Source organism: Pseudonaja textilis, chromosome 12 (genome assembly GCF_049901715.1).
Source record: "Pseudonaja textilis isolate UNSWEBS1 chromosome 12, rPseTex1.2, whole genome shotgun sequence".
In the NCBI taxonomy this organism is placed as follows: domain Eukaryota; kingdom Metazoa; phylum Chordata; class Lepidosauria; order Squamata; family Elapidae; genus Pseudonaja; species Pseudonaja textilis.
In genome coordinates, this window is record NC_142001.1 from 9,852,385 (window position 1) to 9,873,375 (window position 20,991).

The following is a 20,991-nucleotide window of genomic DNA, read 5'->3' on the forward strand; positions in this document are numbered from 1 at the left end:
TCTCTTTTTCTTTCTCTCTCTTCTTTCTCTTTTCTTTCTCTCCCCAACTCACTGGTTATCTGGGGTAGTTATTATGGGAGGAAAAATAGGAGGAGGAAGGAGTATTAGTGAAGTTCGCCATCTTGAGTTACTTATAAAGTGATAAAGAAGGATAAAATCTAATAAATAAGTATAATTACAAAATTACCTCTTAATCTATGATTACAAAAGAAAGCCCTATTTACTATTATCTGGGGTATTTTTTTTTCCTAATCATCAAAAGCACAGAACCTAAATTCATCTGTGCCGTTTTATGCAAAAAGCCTCTATAGGGCTTCCAGTCAACCATAAATGTAGATAACTGTTTTTTCTCCAAATCAAAGAAGCTAATTTAGCCATCTCTGCAAGTTCCATTATCATCTTCATCAGCCATTCTTCCACATATAACAGACTTCATACATAATTATATGTATAAAAACAGAAGGACGAGGGGTGACATGATGGCAGCGTTCCAATAAATAAATGGCTGCCACAAAGAAGAGTGAGAGTCAGTCAAGCTTTTCTCCAAAGCACCAGAAGGCAGGAGAAGAAGCAAAGGGTGAAAACGAATCCAGGAGAGAAGCAACCTAGAACTAAGGAGAAATCTTTTTACAGTTAGAACAATTAATCAGTGGAATGCTTTCAGAAGTTGTAGGTGGTCCATCCATCACTGGAGAATTTTAAGGAGGGACATGACAGCCAAGGGTACGGGGTCTCCTGCTAAAGCAGGGGGTTGGACTAGAAGACCTCCAAAGTCTCTTTCAACTCTGTTATTATATTATTCCCAACCATGACAGTTTCCAACTATGTGGAGCCAGCCAGGCTATCCATTGCTTAACTTTCTGGGACTTGAAGTTCACGTTTTTGGAAACTACCAAGATTGGGAACACAGTTCCTTACTCTAATACTATGGAGCCTGCTGACAATTCTCCAGGGTTTGAAGTTGGAATTGTTCCAACCTTAACTGGAAATGGTATGGATTGAACTTGACATCTTTTGTATGCATAACTCTCTCTGAAAAATGGTGATGATTTACTGGATTTATAAGCCTTTCCAATCACAGTCCCAACCCTATGCAGCAGTTGTATAATTAGAAGTGGATAGCTAATGCTGAAATGAATATGCTTACACTGATATTGAAAGAAAAAGAAGACTCTTGAATATTTCTTAATTTGGTACAAATGGTATGGTTGGGTAACAAACAGGAATAAGAAATAAAATAGGAAAACTAATTTGTAAGAGGCTGCAAGAAAATGAATGATAAATATGTAGAATATTTAAGAATATAAGAATAACAATTATGGATAAAGATATTAATTAATGTTAGATAAATGTAAACACAATGTATTAAGATATATAAGGTAAGAATTTGTATAGATGTCAAAAATGCTGTTGAAATTATGATGTTTTGAGTTGTCATAATGGAACTACAATAAAACATAATAAAAAAAGAAGTGGATAGCTATTTATAAGTCAGAATCTAAATTGCTAATAGCTCATTAGGACAGCCAGTTTGGGGAGGGGGTGTTAAGGGGTCAGGCTAGCAACCAGGAGACGGTGGCTTAGGTAGAAAGCTGGCTGGAACAGTTGTCTCAGCCCTAAGGAGGAGGAAGCAAGACAAACAAGAAATAATGGTTGGAAATAATCAAAGAGAGAAGCAACTTGGAATTAAGGAGAAACTTCCTAACAGTGAGGACAATTAACCAGTGGAACAGAAGTTGCCTTCAGACGTTGTGGGAGCTCCATCACTGGAGGTCTTCAAGAAGAGATTGGACAGCCATTTATACAGAAAAGTACAGGATCTCATGCTTGAGTAGGGGATTGGACTAGACCCCCCAAAGACCTCCAAGATCTCTTCAACTTTGTTCCACTGTTTACTTAAATTATTACTTCAGGATTTTGAGGAAGAGCATCAAAGTGTGGGCCATTATCCAATGCATCACATCTTCCATCTGGATAAACAATGCAGTAACTAACTAGATTTGATTAAGCCACAGAATGCAAAAGAAGATAAGCAATGGCCATTGAAGAAAACAGAGGTGCTTTTTCTGAAAAACACCCGGAAGAGGGAGATTTTTACTCCTTCCCTCTGTGGCATTGCTGAAATAAAAATTAACGTGCCTGTATATTTTTTTAGCACCATCCAGTTAGAAACCGCAAATCCAGACAAACCTGAAGTGGTCAGATTTATGGGCTACTCAGAAGCAACTGAGAGGTATCTTATCTACTCTTCAGCAGGGCTGATAAGCTGCCATTGATCACGGAAAGTGAACTGCCATTTGTTAAATTGAAGTGGGGGGAATAACAGTTTTTCTTGGTAAGCAGGTTGTTCCCTATCTGTTCCCTCCAAAAATGCTTTACCCATGTTAGAGACTTGAGTCATTTTAAGGATTGATCCAGCCGAGAGCTCTGCATTAGGATTTAAGGATTTTTCTTGGAATCAAACTGAAGTTTTCTGCATGCTTTACATGTTATCATTACCAGGTGAGCTGAAATCCTAAGAGTGAAGGATTGTAACTGAATTCATTGAACTAGGTTAATTCAGTTAATTAATTAGATTAACTGAATTGTAGACAAGCTGGAAAGCATAATGCCGGCAGTCCAGCGTAGGCAGTGGTGGGATTCAATTTTTTTTTTTTACTATCGGTTCTGTGGGCATGGCTTGGTGGGCATGGCAGGGGAAGGATACTGTAAAATTTCCAGTCAGAGGTGGTATTTGCTGGTTCTCCGAACTACTCAAAATTTCCACTACCGGTTCTCCTGAACTGGTCAGAACCTGATGAATACCACCTCTGAACCTAGGTAAGGCAGAATCCTCACCACCCAGTTTACATATCCTTCCTCTGGAAAGCAGAACAATTATCATAATAATGGATACTGTTTGGAAAATGGCACACCTTGGTGATTTAAAGGGAGAAAATCAAAACAATGTTCATAAGTCCATAGTTCTGATATTTCACTGGAGTTGAAATAACTGACCAAACAGCAGGTTCCAGGAAGAGAAGTTAACATAGGAAGATCCCATCTGGTGCAATGGTTAAAGTGCTGGTCTAGAAACCAGGAGACTGTGAGTTCTAGTCCTGCCTTGGACATGAAAGCCAGCTGGGTGACTTTGAGCCAATCACTAGGGCAGGAGTCTTCAAACTTGACAGCTTTAAGACTTGTGGACTTCAATTCCCAGAATTCCTCCCCCAGTCATGTTAGCTCACGAATTCTGGGAGTTGAAGTTTACAAGTCTTAAACTGGCCAAGCTTGAAGATCCTTGCACTAGAGGAATGTAAATTCTAATCCTGCCCTGGACTTGAAAGCTGGCTGAGAGACATTGAGCCAATCATTCTTTCAATCCACCCACATCCCAGGGTTGTTGTAGGGAAAATAGAAGGTAAGCGTATTGTGTGTGAGGGGGTGATAGTTCAGTGGTTAAAGACACTGAGCTTGTCAGCTGAAAACCCAGGTTCAAGACCATAGGCAGGGGTGAGCTCCCATCCTTGCTCTGGTTACTGAAAGGATGTGAATGCAAGTAGATATGTAAATAGGTACCACTTTTGTGGGAAGGTAACAGCATCCTGTAGCCATGCCAGCCAAATGACTATGGAAGAGTCTTCAAACAATAGCAATAGTACTTACACTTATTTGCCACTTCACAGTGCTTTACAGCTCTCTCTAAGTGGTTTACAGAGTCATCGTATTGCCCCCAACAATTTTGGGTACTCATTTGACCCACCTTGGAAGGATGGAAGGTTGAGTCAAGCTTGAGCTTGGTGGGATTCGAACCGCCAAATTGCAGGCAGCCAGCAGTCAGCAGAAGTAGCTTGCAGTACTGCACTCTAACCACTGTACCACCGTGGCTCTTCAATGCTGGCTCTCTCAGCTAAGAAACAGAGAAGACCACCACACCCTAGATTTGGATGCAGCTGGACAGGGGAAAACTTTACCTTTTTAAGAGTATTAAGTATGTTGGCTTCCTTGCGTTACTTATAAAGTCACTAGCTGGATACCCATGCTTCGCTACGAAACTATGTGATCGGGCTTAGTTTTGGGGAGGAAAATCAGGAGGGAAAATCTGCCTCTGCCTACCAGCATCCATCAGTATTCATCTGGTTAGTGTCCTGTCAGTGAGTGAGAGAGTTGAGGGCTGTTTGGAAACTGGAACAGTATTTGCTATGTGAGCAAGGAGACAGCAAGGAGCCTGGGTGTGGCTTAGCTCAACTGTTCTGTACTAAAGCTGCTTGGTGCTGTGAAACTAAAACTGAAACTGAAACTCCTCTCCTCTGCTTGTGTTTTACATTTGGAAGAGTTTTCTTTTCAGGTGGGGAGTGGATGTGGAACTCCTTAGCATCAGAACATGTTAATAATAATAATAATATACAAAATACTAATGATCTGATGGTCATTTTGAAAAATCCTTTCTTAGTGAGCACCTAGAAGCCAAGAGGAGCATATGTGCCAAATTTCAAGTTTGTAGCCTTTACAGTTCTGGAGAGTTTGTTATTATGCGTGAGTGGCATTTCACTTTTATATATTGATAAGATAAGATATGATATAAGATAAGAAGAAAAGGTGGGATAAAAACCAACCAATAAAAGAACAGATCTATCCACTCAGTCCCTCCCTCACACTCCTGGAGCAGGAGCAGAAGGCTTCGTATTGTAACATAGGTTGTGCTATAAAGATTTGCAACTGAACCCACAGAATTTGACTTGAATCTGATCCAGCTGATTTTCATCTGGGGTTCAGGCTTACTCTCTGTGCAATATTGTAGAAGGCCAAGGTGAAACTGCTTAAGGGGTTTGTCTAACCGATTTCTTGATGATATGTTGACGTATTTCTATTGACACTCCACCAAGTAGAACAAATCTGTGTTTTCAAGGTTCATTCCTCACCATTTGTTGACTAGGACAAATTGTTAATAAAGCTTGTCTTATTACAGGAATTATCAGTGATAAATGAACTCAGATGTTAAAATTCTCTCTTTTCCGTAGGTCTCCATTTGTCAGCGTGACAGAATACTCACTGCTGAAAAATAATATTGTTCAGCTCTGCTTAGAACTCACTACCGTTGTTCAACAGGTAAGGTTGTTCAACAGGTAAGCCTTCCATCCTTCCGAGGTCGATAAAATGACAGCCCAGATTGTTGCGGGCGATAGGCTGACTCTGTAAACCGCTTAGAGAGGGCTGTGAAGTGCCGTGAAGCGGCATACAAGTCTAAGTGCTGTTGCTATTGCTATTTAGTTATACAGATAATCTTCAACTTACAACCATTGGTTTAGCAACCACTTGAAGGTACAACAATCCTGAACGAAGGGGTTTATAACCAGTCCAAACACATACAACCACTGCAATATTCCCAGGGTCACATGATCAGAGCTCAGGCTCTTGGCAAATGGCATGTATTGATGATGGTTGAAGAGTTCTGGGATCACATGATCACCAAATGCAATCACCCCAGTCAGCTTCCAATCAATGAGAGCAGCTGGATTCATTTAATAATGCACGATTCACTTAACTGCAGTGATTTGCTTAATTTCTGAGCTGTGGTGGCGCAGTGGTTAGAATGCAGAACTGCAGGCTACTTCTGCTGACTGCCGTCTGCCAGCAGTTCAATTCTGACCAGCTCAAGGTTGACTCAGCCTTCCATCCTCTGAGATCGGTAAAATGACAGACCAGATTGTTGGGGCAAGATACTGATTCTGTAAACTGCTTAGCATTGTGAAGCGGCATTTAAGTCTTAAGTGCTATCACTAGTGCTATTAGAAGCTCTGGCGGCGCAGTGATTAAAATGCAGGGTTGCAGGCTCACTTTGCCCACAGCCTGGAGTTCAATCCTACTTCTGCTGACTGGCAGCTGCCAGCAGTTCAATTCTGACTGGCTCAAAGCTGACTCAGTCTTCCATCCTTACAAGCAGGGGTGGGATTCTACGAGCTCGCACCTATTTGCTAGAACCGGTTGTTAACATTCTAAGCAGTTCTGAGAACCGGTTGTTAGAAGAAATTACTGGCCTAATCCTGTAAGGAAGGCAGGAAGGAAACATTCTGGTGTTGCTTACAGAAACTGGCTCTCCGTTAACCCTTTTTACATTCGTGGCAAGACTAGACATCCTATCTCAGGAACCTCTCTGGAGTTTTTTTCCTTCCTTTGCTGGTACTTTGCTTATGTGGAGTGCTCATTCAAAATTACAATGGCACTGAAAAAAGTGACTTATGACCATTTTTCACACTTACGACTGTTGCAGCATCCCCACAGTCATGAGAGGCCAAGCGAGAAGATGCGTGCCTCAATGTGAGTGATATTGAGTTGGCCACGCCCAACCAATAACATGACCACCAAACCATGTCCACCCAGTCATATGATCACCAAGCCACACCCACCAACTGTGGCACCCACAGAACCGGTTGTTAAAAAATTTGAATCCCACCCCTGCTTATGAGGTGGGTAAAATGAGGACCCAGAATGTCCGAGGCAACATACTTACTCTGTGAACTGCTTAGAGAGGGCTGTAAAAGCACTGTGAAGCAGTATAGAAGCAGTATAGAAGTCTTGCTAACTGATGCTATTGCTAACTGGTGCTGTTGCTAACTGGTGCTGTTGCTAACTGGTGCTATTGCTATGGAAAAAATGATTGTAAAATTGGGTGCAACTCATTCAATGAGCACCTACCTTAGCAACAGAAACTCCGGTCCCTACTGTGGTTATAAGTCATGGGTTACCTGTATATATTGTTGATGGATGATCACTCCATTGTATGATTAAACTCCTGCCTTTTAATATCTATTTAAGTAATCTTTCTTGCAACAGGAATTCCACAAATTTGTTGTGCTGTGAAAATATATGTTTCTCGTATTCCAATTCTATGCTCAAGTACTTAAATGCAGTACCTATTTCTAAATTCTATGCAAACAGGGGTGGGGTCTTCCTTTATTTATCCTCTCCGAAACTTCAATTGCCTGTCCTCTCCCCAGTAACCTCTTCTAACTGTTGGAATTTAAGTAAATGGTTCTATTGTTTAATTGACCATCTGCTCCTTGGATTTTGGCTTTTGTCCAGATTCCCTGGAAGCTGCTTTGATGCTAGGCACCTTGGCATAAAACTCTCTCACCAAATACGGTTTTAAATTAGGTTGATGTGGCAAGCAAATAGTTTTTTCTTCCCTTCAGTTATGCAATATGCATTTTAAAATGCATGCTTTGGAAAACCAAGGAAGAATGGTTTTGCTCTTTAAAAATAATTTATTTGGCTTTGCATGGGATTAAGAGGAGCTCTCTTACAGTCAGTGTCCAGAACTGAAAACTGTTGCATTGTAAATAATTTGAGGGATAAAGCAGAAAGCATAAACAACTACATGAGCCATGGTGGCGCAGTGATTAGAGTGCAGTATTGCAGGCTACCTCTGCTGACTGCCAGCTGCCTGCAATTTTGCAGTTCAGATCCCACCAGGCTCAAGGTTGACTCAGACTTCCATCCTTTGGAGGTGGATCAAATGGAGACCCAGATTGTTGGGGGCAATAGGCTGACTCTCTAAACTGCTTAGAGAGGGCTGTAAAGCACCGTAAAGTGGTATATAAGTCAAAGTGCTAGTGCTACACAGATGGAAATGTCTGCTCAGAAATTCAGCTCTAAGCCCAAATGTAATTTATTCTCTTTGGGTTTCAAGAGTTGAACCAAAATGCTGTGGTAAAAATGGATATTTCAATTTACTTTTCCCGTTGTATGAAGGAAATGGAGAAATATGTAGTTTTTTTCAGGCTTAAGTGCCTTGCAAAGAGCTATATTTGCTCATTTTCCAGGTAAACTGGAATGCATCCAGTTATTTTTATGCTCTAAAAAAGCAAACTTGGAGTCATGTAGAAAAGAATCATTCTTGGAAATATAGTTGACATCGGAAACTTGTTTGCCCACCCTCCTATCTTTTCAAAACCATCCTCTTATGAAGCCCATCGGGAGCCCAGGAAACGCTGAGAATCCCAAAGGTGCTTTTTCAAGAGGCAACTGGACTTTTTGGTTTTCTTTGAAAATGTTTCATTTCTCTTTACTTTATTTTATTGTCATCGCACCTCACGCAACAAAATTAAATACCATCTATTTGTATTTTGTGATTTTTCTCCAGTTCTTTCTCTTCCATTCCAGTGTTTCCAGGTACTGCCACATCCATTATCCAAAGGGTTTTTTTTGTCTTTATCATCAAATTTGGGGTATTATGTGACAGGTGAATGTCTGGTGGAATTCTAAAGTCCTAGAGTACAGGTAGTCCTCAACTTACAACAGTTCACTTAGTGACCTTTCAAAGTTACAGCCGCATTGGAAAAGGTGACTTATGACCATTTTTCACAGTTATGACATTTCCAGCATCCTCATGATCATGGGATCAAAATTCAGATGCTTGGCAACTGGTTCATATTTATGACCATTGCTGTATCCCAAGACCTTTTGCAACCTTCTGACAAATAAAGTCAATGGGGAAACCAGATTCATTTAACAACCAGGTTGCTAACTTATCAACTGCAGTGATTCTCTTAACAACTGAGGCAAGAAAGGTCATAAAATGGGGCAAAAATCACTTAACAGGTGTCTCACTTAACAACAGAATTGTTGGACTCAATTGTGGTCATAAGTCAAGGATTACATGCCTTTAGCTTCTCCGTTTTTCTATTACTTTCTCTACCAGTCCCCCCAGTTCTTACTTATTTCTTGGAGCTCTTCCAATGCATTATCATCACTATTTTGGTCATGCTATGATTTATGGTCAGTCTGTGCCATCTTCTAGCAGCAGCTACCTAGGTGATCCACAGCAGTGGTGGGATTCGAATTTTTTTACTAGCGGTTCTGTGGGCATGGTTTGGTGGGCATGGCGTGGCTTGGTGGGTGTGGCTTGGTGGGTGTGGCATGGTGAGCATGGCAGGGGAAAGATACTGCAAAATCCTCAATCCCTCCCCACCCCACTAACCTGCTTTCCAGCTCCGTTCTCCTGTGCAGGGCAACCAAAGAAGACCCAGCCAATCAGCTGGGACTCAATGGGAGGCAGAGAAGAGATGGGGGCAGGGCCAGTTAGAGGTGAGATTTGCCAGTTCTCCAAACTACTCAAAATTTCCCCTACTGGTTCTCCAGAACTGGTCAGAATCTGCTGAATACCACCTCTGATCCACAGTTATTATTACTATGTTCATTTCCAGAGGTTCAGACTTGATTTGGCAATTTTGTCTACCTGTCAAGTCCTTTCCAAGGATCTGGGATAGATGTTTGATGTTTGATGGTCTTGATGTTTGTAGCATTAGAGGTATTGTTGCAGGGATGTAAGCTCTTCCGAGTGTGGTTGCCTTTTGCAATTGACTGGTAGGGAAGTTGTCAACGCCAATGGTATTCAAATGATGCTTCAGATGTTTTGGAATTGTACCCAAGGCCCTTTAATATTGGTAGTACATAGTTATTACTATTAATATTAAATGTCTAGGGGGATGCTCAGTCATCCCAAAGGTGCTTTTTTCAAAAGGCAATGGGACTTTCTTTGTTTTATTTTGTATATTTTGAAGACGTTTTGCTTCTCAGCCAAGAAGCTTCTTCACTTCTGACTGAAGAACTGAAGAAGCTTCTTGGGTAAGAAGCAAAATGTGTTCAAGAAAAAGCAAAAACAAAGGAAGTCCAGTTGCCTTTAAAAAAAAAACTTTTGGGATATTAATATTAAAATTTTTATAAGTGTCTCCAAGATAGTAATTTCTGCAACTTCTTGAAGGGCTGCAAATATTTTTCCTAACTCTTGCCACCTCTGAAACTCTTAGAATATTTTATTTCCCGGTTGTAGAATAAATGCAAAACTAGTTAACACAGTATGAGATTCCAAGAAAACACAGCAGCTGGCCTTAGTTGACAGAACTTTCCCTGAGTTGAAGATATGTATCATTAGCAGTGGTGAGAAACAGTCAGAGCCAGTAGGTAATTTTCAGCTCTGGATTTAATGGTCCAATGGGCTCTGATCTTTAGAAGATGAGGCCCAGTACAGGATTGATTTCCACATGTACTTAATGATTCCTACCACAACCATTTGAAAGTTGCCTTCATTCTGTGGAACTAAAGCTCGGATACTCGCATCTCCATTTTATTTAGATGATGCCATTAAGACCACACTTGGAATACTGCACCCAGCTTTGGTTGCCACGATGTAAAAAAAGATGCTGAGACTCTAGGAAGAGTGCAGAGAAGAGCAACAAAGATGATTAGGGGGCTGGAGGCTAAAATATATGAATAATGGTTGCAGGAAATGGGTATGTCTAGTTTGATGAAAAGAAGGACTAGGGGTGACATAATGGCAGTCTTCCAAAATCTCAGGGGCTGCCACAAAGAAGAGGGAGTCAAGCTATTCTCCAAAGCACTTGAGGGCAGGACAGGAAGCAATGGGTTGAAACTAAGCAAGGAGAGAAGCAACTTAGAACTAAGGAGAAATATCCTGACAGAACAATTAATCAGTGGAAAAGCTTGCCTCCAGAAATTGTGAACGCTCCAACACTGAACGTTTTTAAGAAGAGATACAGATACAGATTAACAGAGTTGGAAGGGATCTTGTAGGCCATCTAGTCCAATCCTCTACCCAAGCAGACCCTGACAAATGGCAATCCCATCTCTTCTTGAAAGCCTCCAGTGATGAAGCTCCCACAACTTCCAAAGGCAACTTCTGTTCCATGGGTGGATTGTTCTCACTGTCAGAAAATTTCTTCTTATTTCCAGGTTGAATCTCACCTCATCAGTTTCCATCCAGTATTCCTTGTCTGGCCTTTGGGTGCTTTGGAAAACAACTTGACCCCTTCCTCTCTGTGGCAGCCCCTCCAATATTGGAAGACTGCTATCCTGTCTCCTCTGGTCCTTCTCTTCACTAGACTAGCCGAGCCCAGTTCCTGCAACCGTTCTTCATATGTTTTAGCCTCCAGTCCCCTAATCATCTTGGTTGCTCTTCTCTGTACTCTTTCTAGAGTCTCAACATCATTTTTATACTGTGGTGACCAAAATTGGAGATTGAACAACCATTTGTCTGAAAGGGTATAGCGTCTCCTCCTTGAGCAGGGGGTTGGACTACAATAGTGGTCACCAATCAGTGGGCCGGGGACCACTGGTGGTCCCCGAGAAAAATTTGGTGGTCTGCAGAGAAATATCACTCCCAAAGCAATTAATCCAGGCTGCGCGGGAACACAAGGCTGCTCCACCTACATGGCCCACGGGAACACAAGATTTATGTCACTTGCATTGTGAACAACACGAAATAGTGAGGGGAGGGGGGAAAGGGTGGAGAGGGGGAACTTGCCCCACTCACCCTATGCATCTGGCCTGGCCACCAGGCTGCTTCTTTCTGTTTCTTTCTTTTTCTGCTTTTGGCTGCATGCAAGGAAAGCAGCAAAAGTCTTTCTTTCTCTCTCCCAAATTCCGCCAGAAATGAGTCTTTGGGACCCTGAAAGGCCTCCTGCTCCAAGAGGCTTCGCCGGCACGACAAGTCTCACAAAAACTTATTTCTGGTGGAGTTTGGGGGAGAAAAAGAAAGACTTCTGCTGCTTCTGCTGCTTTCCTTGCATGAAGTCAAAAGTCTTTCTCTCTGTCCCCCTGAGAACAGAGCTGGAGACGGTATCCTGCGATCCCAAATAAAGAATGATTGACCGGTAGGAAAACGGGATGGGGAATTTTCCTGCAGTCTTTTGGGGGGATTTTCCCATGGTCTCTGGTCTGCGGGATTTAAAATTATGAGTTTGGTGGTCCCTGAGGTCCAAAAGGTTGGCGACCCCTGGACTAGAAGACCTCCAAGGTCCCGTCCAACTCTGTTATTCTATTCTATTAGTAGGAAAAGAAGAGGCAGAAGAAAAGGTAGCAGTTGAAATGAACTTGGTGCCCCTCGTACAGTTTTAGATTTTAGCATTTGCAAGCTGCTAATGAGAAACAAGGCTTTGAAGTAAGTCATATGGCCGTTGAGTCAGCTCTGTTTCAAAATAATTCTGCCACTGCTCAAATTAACCCCCACTCAGATGTTTTACAGGAGCAGATTAATAACAACAAAAGAAACTCAGGGTTTTCCAACCATAAGCATCTACTCATATTTGAAAGCATGGGTCTAAGGTGGATTGAGAAGGAAGTCACATTGTGTATGAGCGAAAAAAAGACCCTCCAATGTTAAATTGGTGCATTTCTTCAATTAAAAAAAAAAAAACTCGTCGGATGAAACTTCATTATAGAGAATGGCTGTTGTGAGACTCAGAAGGCATCTGAAAAAAAATCTGATACCAAAGATGTCTGTTTTGAAACTCAAACACCATCTGAAAAAGTTTTGTTTTTTTTTCTTTATAAAACGCATTTTCATTAAAATACAAAAGAGGAGGCTTGGAGGTGGGGATCAGCGGGGGGTAGGGGATTTTTGTTAATTAGTTCATTCCCATACAGCCAAGTTCAGCATCCATCTGTGATTGCCTCCCGGTCACTGTGCAATTATATCAGAGCTCATCATCCTGTTGGAAGCCAACTGACTGTTTTAAGGAGCCTTTTAAAACAGGGGGAATGGAAGTTAAATCGAGAGCTGTAAGGGAAATCATGTTCAACGTTAGCCTGGAAGCAGATGAATTGCCACCAGGAATGTTTTGTAATTGCTTGGGGAGACAAGTCATTTCCCCCCTTAATAACTGTATTTCTGGCAAAAAAAGAGAGAGGGGGGGGGCGGGGGAGAGGGAGAGAGAGAGAGAGAGAAAATCTTATAAGGAAGGAATGCCATCGTTGGTAAAATTAAAAGAAAAACAGGAGAACTGGAGATTTGATTCCATTTCATTCATCAGCTAAAGAATACATCTGATTCATTTGCTTACCTGTTTATTTGGCTTTATTATTAGTCCTGGGGATTTACATCCAGGTGTGATCTATTTGCCTTTTTTGGGGGGGGGAGGATTTCTGCCAAATGGAAAAATGTGGGGATGTATTTTATGTTAGGGAATATTTTCTAGGATAGAGAACTCACCCAATTTAAGCCAAACATTCTGTATTTTATTGTACACTGTGCAAATACCCAAAGCAATAAAAAGTAATAGTTTGTTTTGGGCGTTGGTGTCCCTTTCCCCTATACAAGCTATAGAGACACAGAGTTGGGTTTGCCCACATCAGAAAGAGGTCCCTGTGTCCCATTATGACCACTTTTGGATATCCAGGTCTGAAACTGGTAGAACGGCTCATATATGAAAAAGTACTTTGCAATTTTACATGTATGAACATATGGGAAGAATCTGAATGTGTGGGGAGACTCTCCAAAGGCAGTTCTAGTCAATTTGCCAGAAGATTCATTGATCTGAAAGGAAAGATGGAACACTGGTTTACTTAACCATGATTTGATTAAGCCGCAATAGCTGGGTTTAATTCACACGCAACACCCATGCATCCCTTACACATTATTTAAAAAGCACTATGACTTGGCTAATCCAAAACAAACCAACTACATTATGCTAACGGGGAGCATAGTTCAGCACCATGGACAAGTCACAAGATTCTAGAACTGTATATTCTAGGCCCGTGGTGGTGGCAGCGGTTAGAATGCAATATTGCAGGCTAATTCTGCTGACTGCCAACTGCCCGCAGTTTGATGCTCATAGACTCAAGGTCGACTCAGCCTTCCACCCTTCCGAGATAGGCAAACTGGGGACCTAGATTGTTGGGGGGGGCAACATGCTGACTCTGTAAGCCAGTTAGAGAGGGCTGTAAAGCACTGTAAAGTCGAAGTGCTATTGCTATTTAGTTTTACGGATAATCCACAATTTGCAACCATTGGTTTAGCAACTATTTGAAGGTATAACAACCCTGAACAAATGGCTTTATAATTAGTCCTCACACTTAATCCTTGAAGCTCTATGTGGACTTTGTACTTTGGTTGGTTTTTTTTTTAATAATTCATTTAGCACTTTAGCTGTTGGCAGCAATTCAAAGGAGAGAAAGGTGGGTGCTTATCTCGAGGGACTGTTTGGGACTCATTACCGGCTGGGAATGAACATAATTCCCAGCGTTGAAATAACACAAGATTTGTTTTAACTAAGTGTGTGCTTAATTACAGTCTCGGGAAGCCTTGGCCAGAACAGCTTATGAGAAAAGAGGATCCCATGAGCTTGGGACACAGCAATGGTCGTAAATACAAACCAGTTGCCAAGCATCTGAATTTTGATCACATGGTTATGGGGTTGCTGCAAAGGTGGTAACGGTCCCATAACGGACTGCGGGGAAACGGTCATAAGTCCCATTTTTCAGTGCTATTGTAACTTTGCACGGTCACTAAACAAATTGTTGTAAGTCAAGAACTACCTGTCAACATAAGCTTGGACCCTCTGCAATGGAGATGCTGCAGACCTCCCAAGGTAGATTACATTACCCCTCATGTGTTTCTAAATGACATTTTTGGAAGGTGTCAGAAGCTCTTCATTTGGATTGTGGCCCCCATGATAAAATCTCTATCACGTCTTTCGTGGCCTTCAATGGCCATCTAAAACTTTTCTCAGCCCCTCCCAAAAGACTGAGGGTGTAATTGCCTCTTATTGCCTCTTATTCAGGATGGCGGAGTTGTCAACATCTTTTAATTAGTCTATGTTTTGCATCTTGTGCTGAAGAAGTTGGTTTTCCTCCCTCTGGGCTGTGTCCCCACATTGTGTTGAACCATGATACGATTTTTGTTTTGGTTTCATGTGCTATATAAACCCAACCATTGTTGCTTGCAAATGATGCATTATGGCTTTGTGTTGCCAACAAACCTGGGTAGTATGGTTTCATCAAGCAACCATGGTTATAAAAAAATGTCTTCAGGTATAGGGTGTATCCAGCACACTAGCATGGGATTCCATCAATTCCATCAAGATTTTAGATGTTAATATGTGCAGCAACCTCTCAGTTGGCCAGCCTTATATATGATCAGAAATTAAGTTTGGATCTGGTTATTTATTACTTGGATGGGAACCACCAAGGAATTCTGGGTTAGGTAGCAATTCTAGGCTAAGTAGAAAACACATCTAAGAGAAAGTAATAGCAAATTGCTTCTTGGCATAGAACATTGATTAAATGATGTCTTGGCTTGATCCAATTTATCTTCAATAAATGATACATTCACTGTTGATTTCCCATCATCAAGAGTCAATAGGATCATTTCTGATCTCCAAGAGGAGTGTGAAGCTAAGAATGGCTTGGAATTTAACTCTCTCCTTCAGCATTGAGCTTAACTCTTTAACCAAGAGCTGGTCCGAACTCCCAGCCTTGGGAGACATCTAACAGAAAACCAGCCTTTTTTATCTTACTTATTGAATTTATTTATTGAATTTATATTGCTGCCTACTCGCCCACGGCGACTCAAGGCGGCTTAATCTTGCTCAAAAGGCAGGATTATGAAGCAAACTGAATGGACAATCAAGTCTATATTTCAGTTGATCTTCTGGTTCGCTCCCACAGAACAAAGGGAAACACAGTCAGGAATAGATTTTCAGTAAACACACAATAGGTGAAATTGTGCATAAGTGATGTTGGCTGTCACTTTCTGACTCCAACTAAAGCATCAGAAAATATGCCTTTGGGACTAGAATGAAAGCAGTAATGCCTCGAACTTTTCTCACAATTATGCTAATGTACATCAAAGATACTTCTACAGACACTTTATTTTAAATTGAAGGTTCTTATGAGCGAGATCCTTCCTTTGTTTCCTATTTTTCACACAATCCCCTTGACCAAATGCCATTTGAAAACCTTTTCTTTCTCCCTTCCCCCCCTCTCTCCTTCTCTCCCTCCCTCTTTCCCACTTCCTCCCTCTCTCCCTCCACCTTTCCCCTCCCTCTCTTCCTCCCTCTCCCTTCCTCCCTCTCTTCCTCACCCTCTCTCTTCCTCCCACACCTTCTCTCTCTTCTTCCCTACTTCTTCCTCCCTCTCCCTTCCTCTTTCCCCCCTCTCTCCCTCCCTTTTCCTCTCTCACCCTCTCCCCTCCCTCCTTCTTCTTCTCTCACCTTCTGCCTCCCACCCCTCTCTTCTTCCCTCTCTTCCTCCCTCTCCTTCCCTCTCTCCTTCCTTCTTCCCCCCTCTCTCCCCCTCTGTCTGTTTCTTCCACACACACACCCAGCTCATGTTTGTCTTTCTCATGAAGTCTCCCTGGAAGGAGGTTTACAACTGAGCAAACAAAGCCACATACACACTGCGGCCATTTCTGCCTGTAGCTGACGTCTGACTTGTCCGTGTTTGTGTGCATCCATCCATGCTCGCGTGTTGGTGAGAGACAGCCCATGGGGGAAACTGTCGCTAAGACAAACATTTTTTAAAAACCCAACCAGAATATATTGATAAGATTGTCTGCCGTGCAAGCATGACCCTGTCTTTGAACAGATTCCATGTGGACTTGCGCCGTGTGATGTATTCCAGTGTCATTGTTTCTTTCAGAAAACAATTGTTGAACATTGGCATAAGAAATAATGGGAAGGATACTTCCCAGCAAGTGCCCTAAAATAGTGATGTGAATAGAAACGTTTTTTTACATCCTCTTCCTCATCTTCCAAGCTTTATTTTTCACAACACTAGGAGAGAAAAAAAATAAGAATCCATCCATCCATCCATTTATTTAATGAATGTTATAAATAATATCCATTATTTATAAAATGTATTTGTATTGAGAGTTTCGCAGCGATAATTCAGTGCCAGAAAAATAAACACAGATGGCTGATTCTTCATTTAATGTCTTTATAAACATAATAAGATTTTACAAACCAGTTGTAGATTTCTCCAACATGGAGCAAACTCAAACAGAAACATGTTGCAAGTTCAGAGCAGAGCTCCAGTCTTCAGCAAGCAAGTTAGTTTCCTCTTCAATGGACAAACTCAAGAGCTCAACATAGCTGCAGAGCTTACAAAGAGCCACGTAAGCTACTTTTGGTTTCAGTTTCCAGCCTAGGCTAATTCTAGTTTCAGTTTCCAAACTATCCTCATTGGCTGATTTAGTTGCTATGCCTATTCATTGGCTGACCTTGTTACCAAGCTCTATTCCGCTTCATGAATATACTCTGACAATTTGGCACCCATCCTGTATCCAATAACTCTGGCTGGCTTACAACATAAAACATTAAAAAACATCATTAAAATCGTCCATCATAATAAATAGTTTAGTCATGAATGATTAATAACTGATAAATATATGAGCATATGTTAGAGTGACAATGTGAGAATTTACATAAATTGTGAGTGATGACTACGAAAGGATAGCCCAAAAGATTTGTCACCAACTGACACGCTGTATGTATATAAAATGGAAGGTGGTCTTATGTTTTTAAGGTTTTGTTTGTATATGTTTGTCTTAAAAAATAAAAATCTTTTTCTTTTAAATCCTCCATCCTAAAAACCACTGCCAATAATAATAAAAAAAAGCCCTCACCATCTCCCAGGTTTCTACTCTAGGGCCCTTAACCATTATACCAAGCTGGTTCTCTAAAGTGGGACGATCCCTGTTCCCAAAACCAAACAAGCTCGTGTGACCCAGACCTAGAAGCCCAAACATCTCAGTAGTTAGTTCAAAGCCTCTGAGATTAGTCTATGTTTTGCATCTTGTGCTGGAGAAGTCTATTCAGGGTTAGCAGTGTTCTGATATCTCAGGGGCTGCCACAAAGAAGAGGGGATCAAGCAGCGGTGGGATCCTACCCAGTGGTGCCAGTTTGCACCACTTCGGGAGAACCGGTTGTTAACCTTCTGAGCAGTTTGGTGAATTGGTTGTTGGAAGAAATCATTATTTGAATCCCACCACTGATCCTACCAGTTCGGTCCAGTTCTATTGAACCAGTAGTTCCGAAGAGCAGCTGACACCGAACCGGTTCGCTGGAATGAGGTTTTGGTCTGCTGTTTGGCCCTCTTGCCCACCCAGGCTTTAGGCTGTCCTTTAGTGTTTTCCTCCACAGCTGCTTTGTGTGGAACAGCTGAGTGCTGCTCATCAGCTGGAGAAGGTAAAGGCTTGCCGGAGCCAGTAGCGTGCACATGTGTGCAGCACACATTTGACGAGCATGTGTGTGCTCCCCGAAACCAGTTGTTATGCTGGTCAGATCCCTGGAGTCAAGCTATTCTCCAAAGCAGCTGAGGGCAGGACAAGAAGCTGGAAACTAATCAAGGAGAGAAGCAACTTAGAACTAAGGAGACATTTCCTGACAGTGAGAACAATTAACCAGTGGAACAACTTGCCCTCCGGAAGTTGTAAATGCTCCAACGCTGGAAGTTTTTAAGAAGAGATTAGATAACCATTTGTCTGAAGTGGTGTAGGGTTTCCTGCCTAAGCAGGGGGTTGGACTAGAAGACCTCCAAGGTCCCTTCCAACTCTGTTATTCTATTCTGTTCTATTCTATTCTGTTCTTACCCACCCACCCACTCAAAAAAGAAATGCTAATGTCATTGTTATCTCTTTTATACCGTCAGGATTTGTGCTTAGTTGTTGCCTCTCACTGAATTTGTCTGCAGACAGTCCTGATTTACTGGAGTCAAACTGAGATTATTCCTTCAAGGTGGAGAAAAAAAATAACCTTAACAGAAGCAAAGCAAGTCTTACGGGTAGATCAAGAACTGTAGCAGGTTGGGGGTACTTAACTTCTTTCTGCCAATGCATAATCCTTGGAGAAGACTGTATGAGCGTTTTTGCAAAACAGCTGGCATTTGTTTACTAACCCCATGGCTGAATAGGTAAATAAAGTGATGGCGTAACTCTGTGGCTAGGATAAGAGTGAAGTACATTCACCAAAATTGACGTAATTGCTCCCTGTCATCTTCTTGATGGAAGTGTAGTGGCCTAAAATGCTGGGCTTGTTGACTGGAAGGTTGACAATTCAGGACCCAAGTGTCACACGATGGGGGTGAACCCCTGTTCCTTGCTCCAGCTCCTGCCAACCTAGCAGTTTGAAAGCATGCAAATGCAAGTAAATTAACAGGTACAACTTTGGTGGGAGGGGACACAGTGGCTCAGGGGCTGAGACGCTGAGCTTGTCGATCAGAAAGGTCACCAGTTCAGTGGTTCAAATCCCTAGCGCTGCGTAATGGGGTGAGCTCCCGTTACTTGTCCCAGCTTCTGCCAACCTAGCAGTTCAAAAGCATGTAAAAATGCAAGTAGAAAAATAGGAACCCCTTTGGTGGGAAGGTAACAGCACTGTGTGCGCCTTCAGCATTTAGTCATGCCGGCCACATGACCACGGAGACTTCTTCGGAGAGCGCTGGCTCTCTTCGGCTTTGAAACAGAGATGAGCACCACCCTCTAGAGCCGGAAATGACTAGCATGTATGTGTGAGGGGAACCTTTACCTTTATCTTGGTTTAGTGGGAGAAGGTAACCATGTTCCATGTGCCTTTGGTGTATAGCCATGCTGGCCACATGACCACAAAAATGTCTTTGGACAATGCTGGCTCGCTCGGCTATGAAATGGAGATGTGCATCTCCAATTCATTTCTAGACTCAAACATGACTGGGCAAAGGAAAAGAATTACCCTTTTGTTATTCTCTTGAAAGCTCCTTGGGAATTTAACTGAGCCTTGATAAACAACAGAGCCTGCAGGTGGCTGAACAACAAATTCGGTAAAAAGCAGAGCTCTCATGCTTGGTACTTGAGTTACCTGTAATTCAGGTGACAGCAAGAAACCTGCCACTCAGTCATGAAAATTCCTTGGAACCTCTCTTTGGCCTGGAGCTGTTTTTTCCCATCTACCTGAAAGGGGAGGGAAGGGTCAAAATAAGTGCAGAGGGAACATTTAGCACCACTTTACCAGAAATGCAAACACACATAAAATGTACACTTTTCAAGATGTCGTAGCCTTCCTGGGTAAATCAACGCCGAACAACAGAAGACTATAAAAGAGAATGGGAAAATAATTACTATTTGTAAGAAAGGGTAAAACAGGATGTAGATTGTCCTGGATGGACGCTTACTCTAAGGTACATGGCAGAAAAATCTCTGGTGTACAGATTTTTTGCTGGCATTATTTTTTAGGCGAGTTAAATTGGTGTTCCCCTTCGACATATTTGTTTAACCATCTTTCGTAATGGAAGTTAGAACCGAAAGAGTTTAACTCAATGTAATGTGCTGGCATAGGGTTCCTCCCTCTCCCTTTCCCTCTCTCCCTCTCCCCTCCCTCCCTCCCTCCCTCTCTCTCCCTCCTTCTCCCTCTCTCTCTCTCTCTTACCTTCTTTCCAGAAAGTTGCAAATAATCTTTAAGATATTTTTGCATGCCATTAAAAATTATGGTTTGCTTTTTTCCAACCCAACTACCTCTGCATTGCAGTTGACTCCAAGTACTTACTGGTCATGTTAAGTTTGGAATAGTAAGAATTAAGACCCACTTTGCCAAGTGGCATGAGGGTCAAAGAGTGATATGCAGTTCTGAGGGTGGCTGGTGATGTGATCTGCTTTTTAAAAAGGTGCAATGTTTTAATTTAATGTTGTTCTTAACTCTATTTTAACTTTGTTGTATCTATGGTTTTATACCACTTTTTATGTTTGTATCACAAACTGCCAGCTTAGGAGAGATAGGCGGTGTCAAAAATGAGATAAATAGATAGATTTATTTCTCTATTAGCAGATGGAATCCGATTGGAGCACTCCAATGGATTGTCATCTGAAGCAGAGTAACGTGCTATTTTTCAAGGAGCAGCTAATCTAACTGAACAAAGTAGAATTCTGTGGAAGTTTTAAGAATTCTTCCCCTCCCCTTTCTCTTTTGCAGGATTGCACAGTGTATGAAACAGAAAATAAAATTCTTCATGTGGTAAGTGCCCATTGTAGCTTGGGGTGGGTGTGCTTGATGCTTTGTGCAGTCTACCTCATTGGAAATCATTATTTTGCAAATCAGGACTGTACTGCTGTACACATTTGGCTTTGAGAAAAACACGCCGAATGCAGGGAATTGATTGCTGGCTTAATGTGATTTAGAAGAGATTTAAGGTGTTCCTCTGATGTGGAAGCCCCATTAGAATTGCAGTTATTTAGCCCAAAAATGACGA

At 41.8% G+C, this 20,991-nt stretch overlaps 1 protein-coding gene across 4 annotated transcripts in view; it reads left to right on the forward strand.

Annotated features, from left to right (window-relative positions):
- Positions 1-20,991, forward strand: part of LOC113437975 (connector enhancer of kinase suppressor of ras 2-like) — a 327,810-nt gene that overhangs the window by 161,814 nt on the left and 145,005 nt on the right. For all 4 annotated transcript variants that reach the window (XM_087940977.1, XM_087940974.1, XM_087940976.1 and 1 more), the window contains exons 4-5: positions 5,001-5,088; positions 20,715-20,756. In XM_087940977.1, the coding sequence (XP_087797103.1) occupies positions 5,001-5,088; positions 20,715-20,756 (130 nt within the window). The remainder of the gene's footprint in view (positions 1-5,000; positions 5,089-20,714; positions 20,757-20,991) is intronic.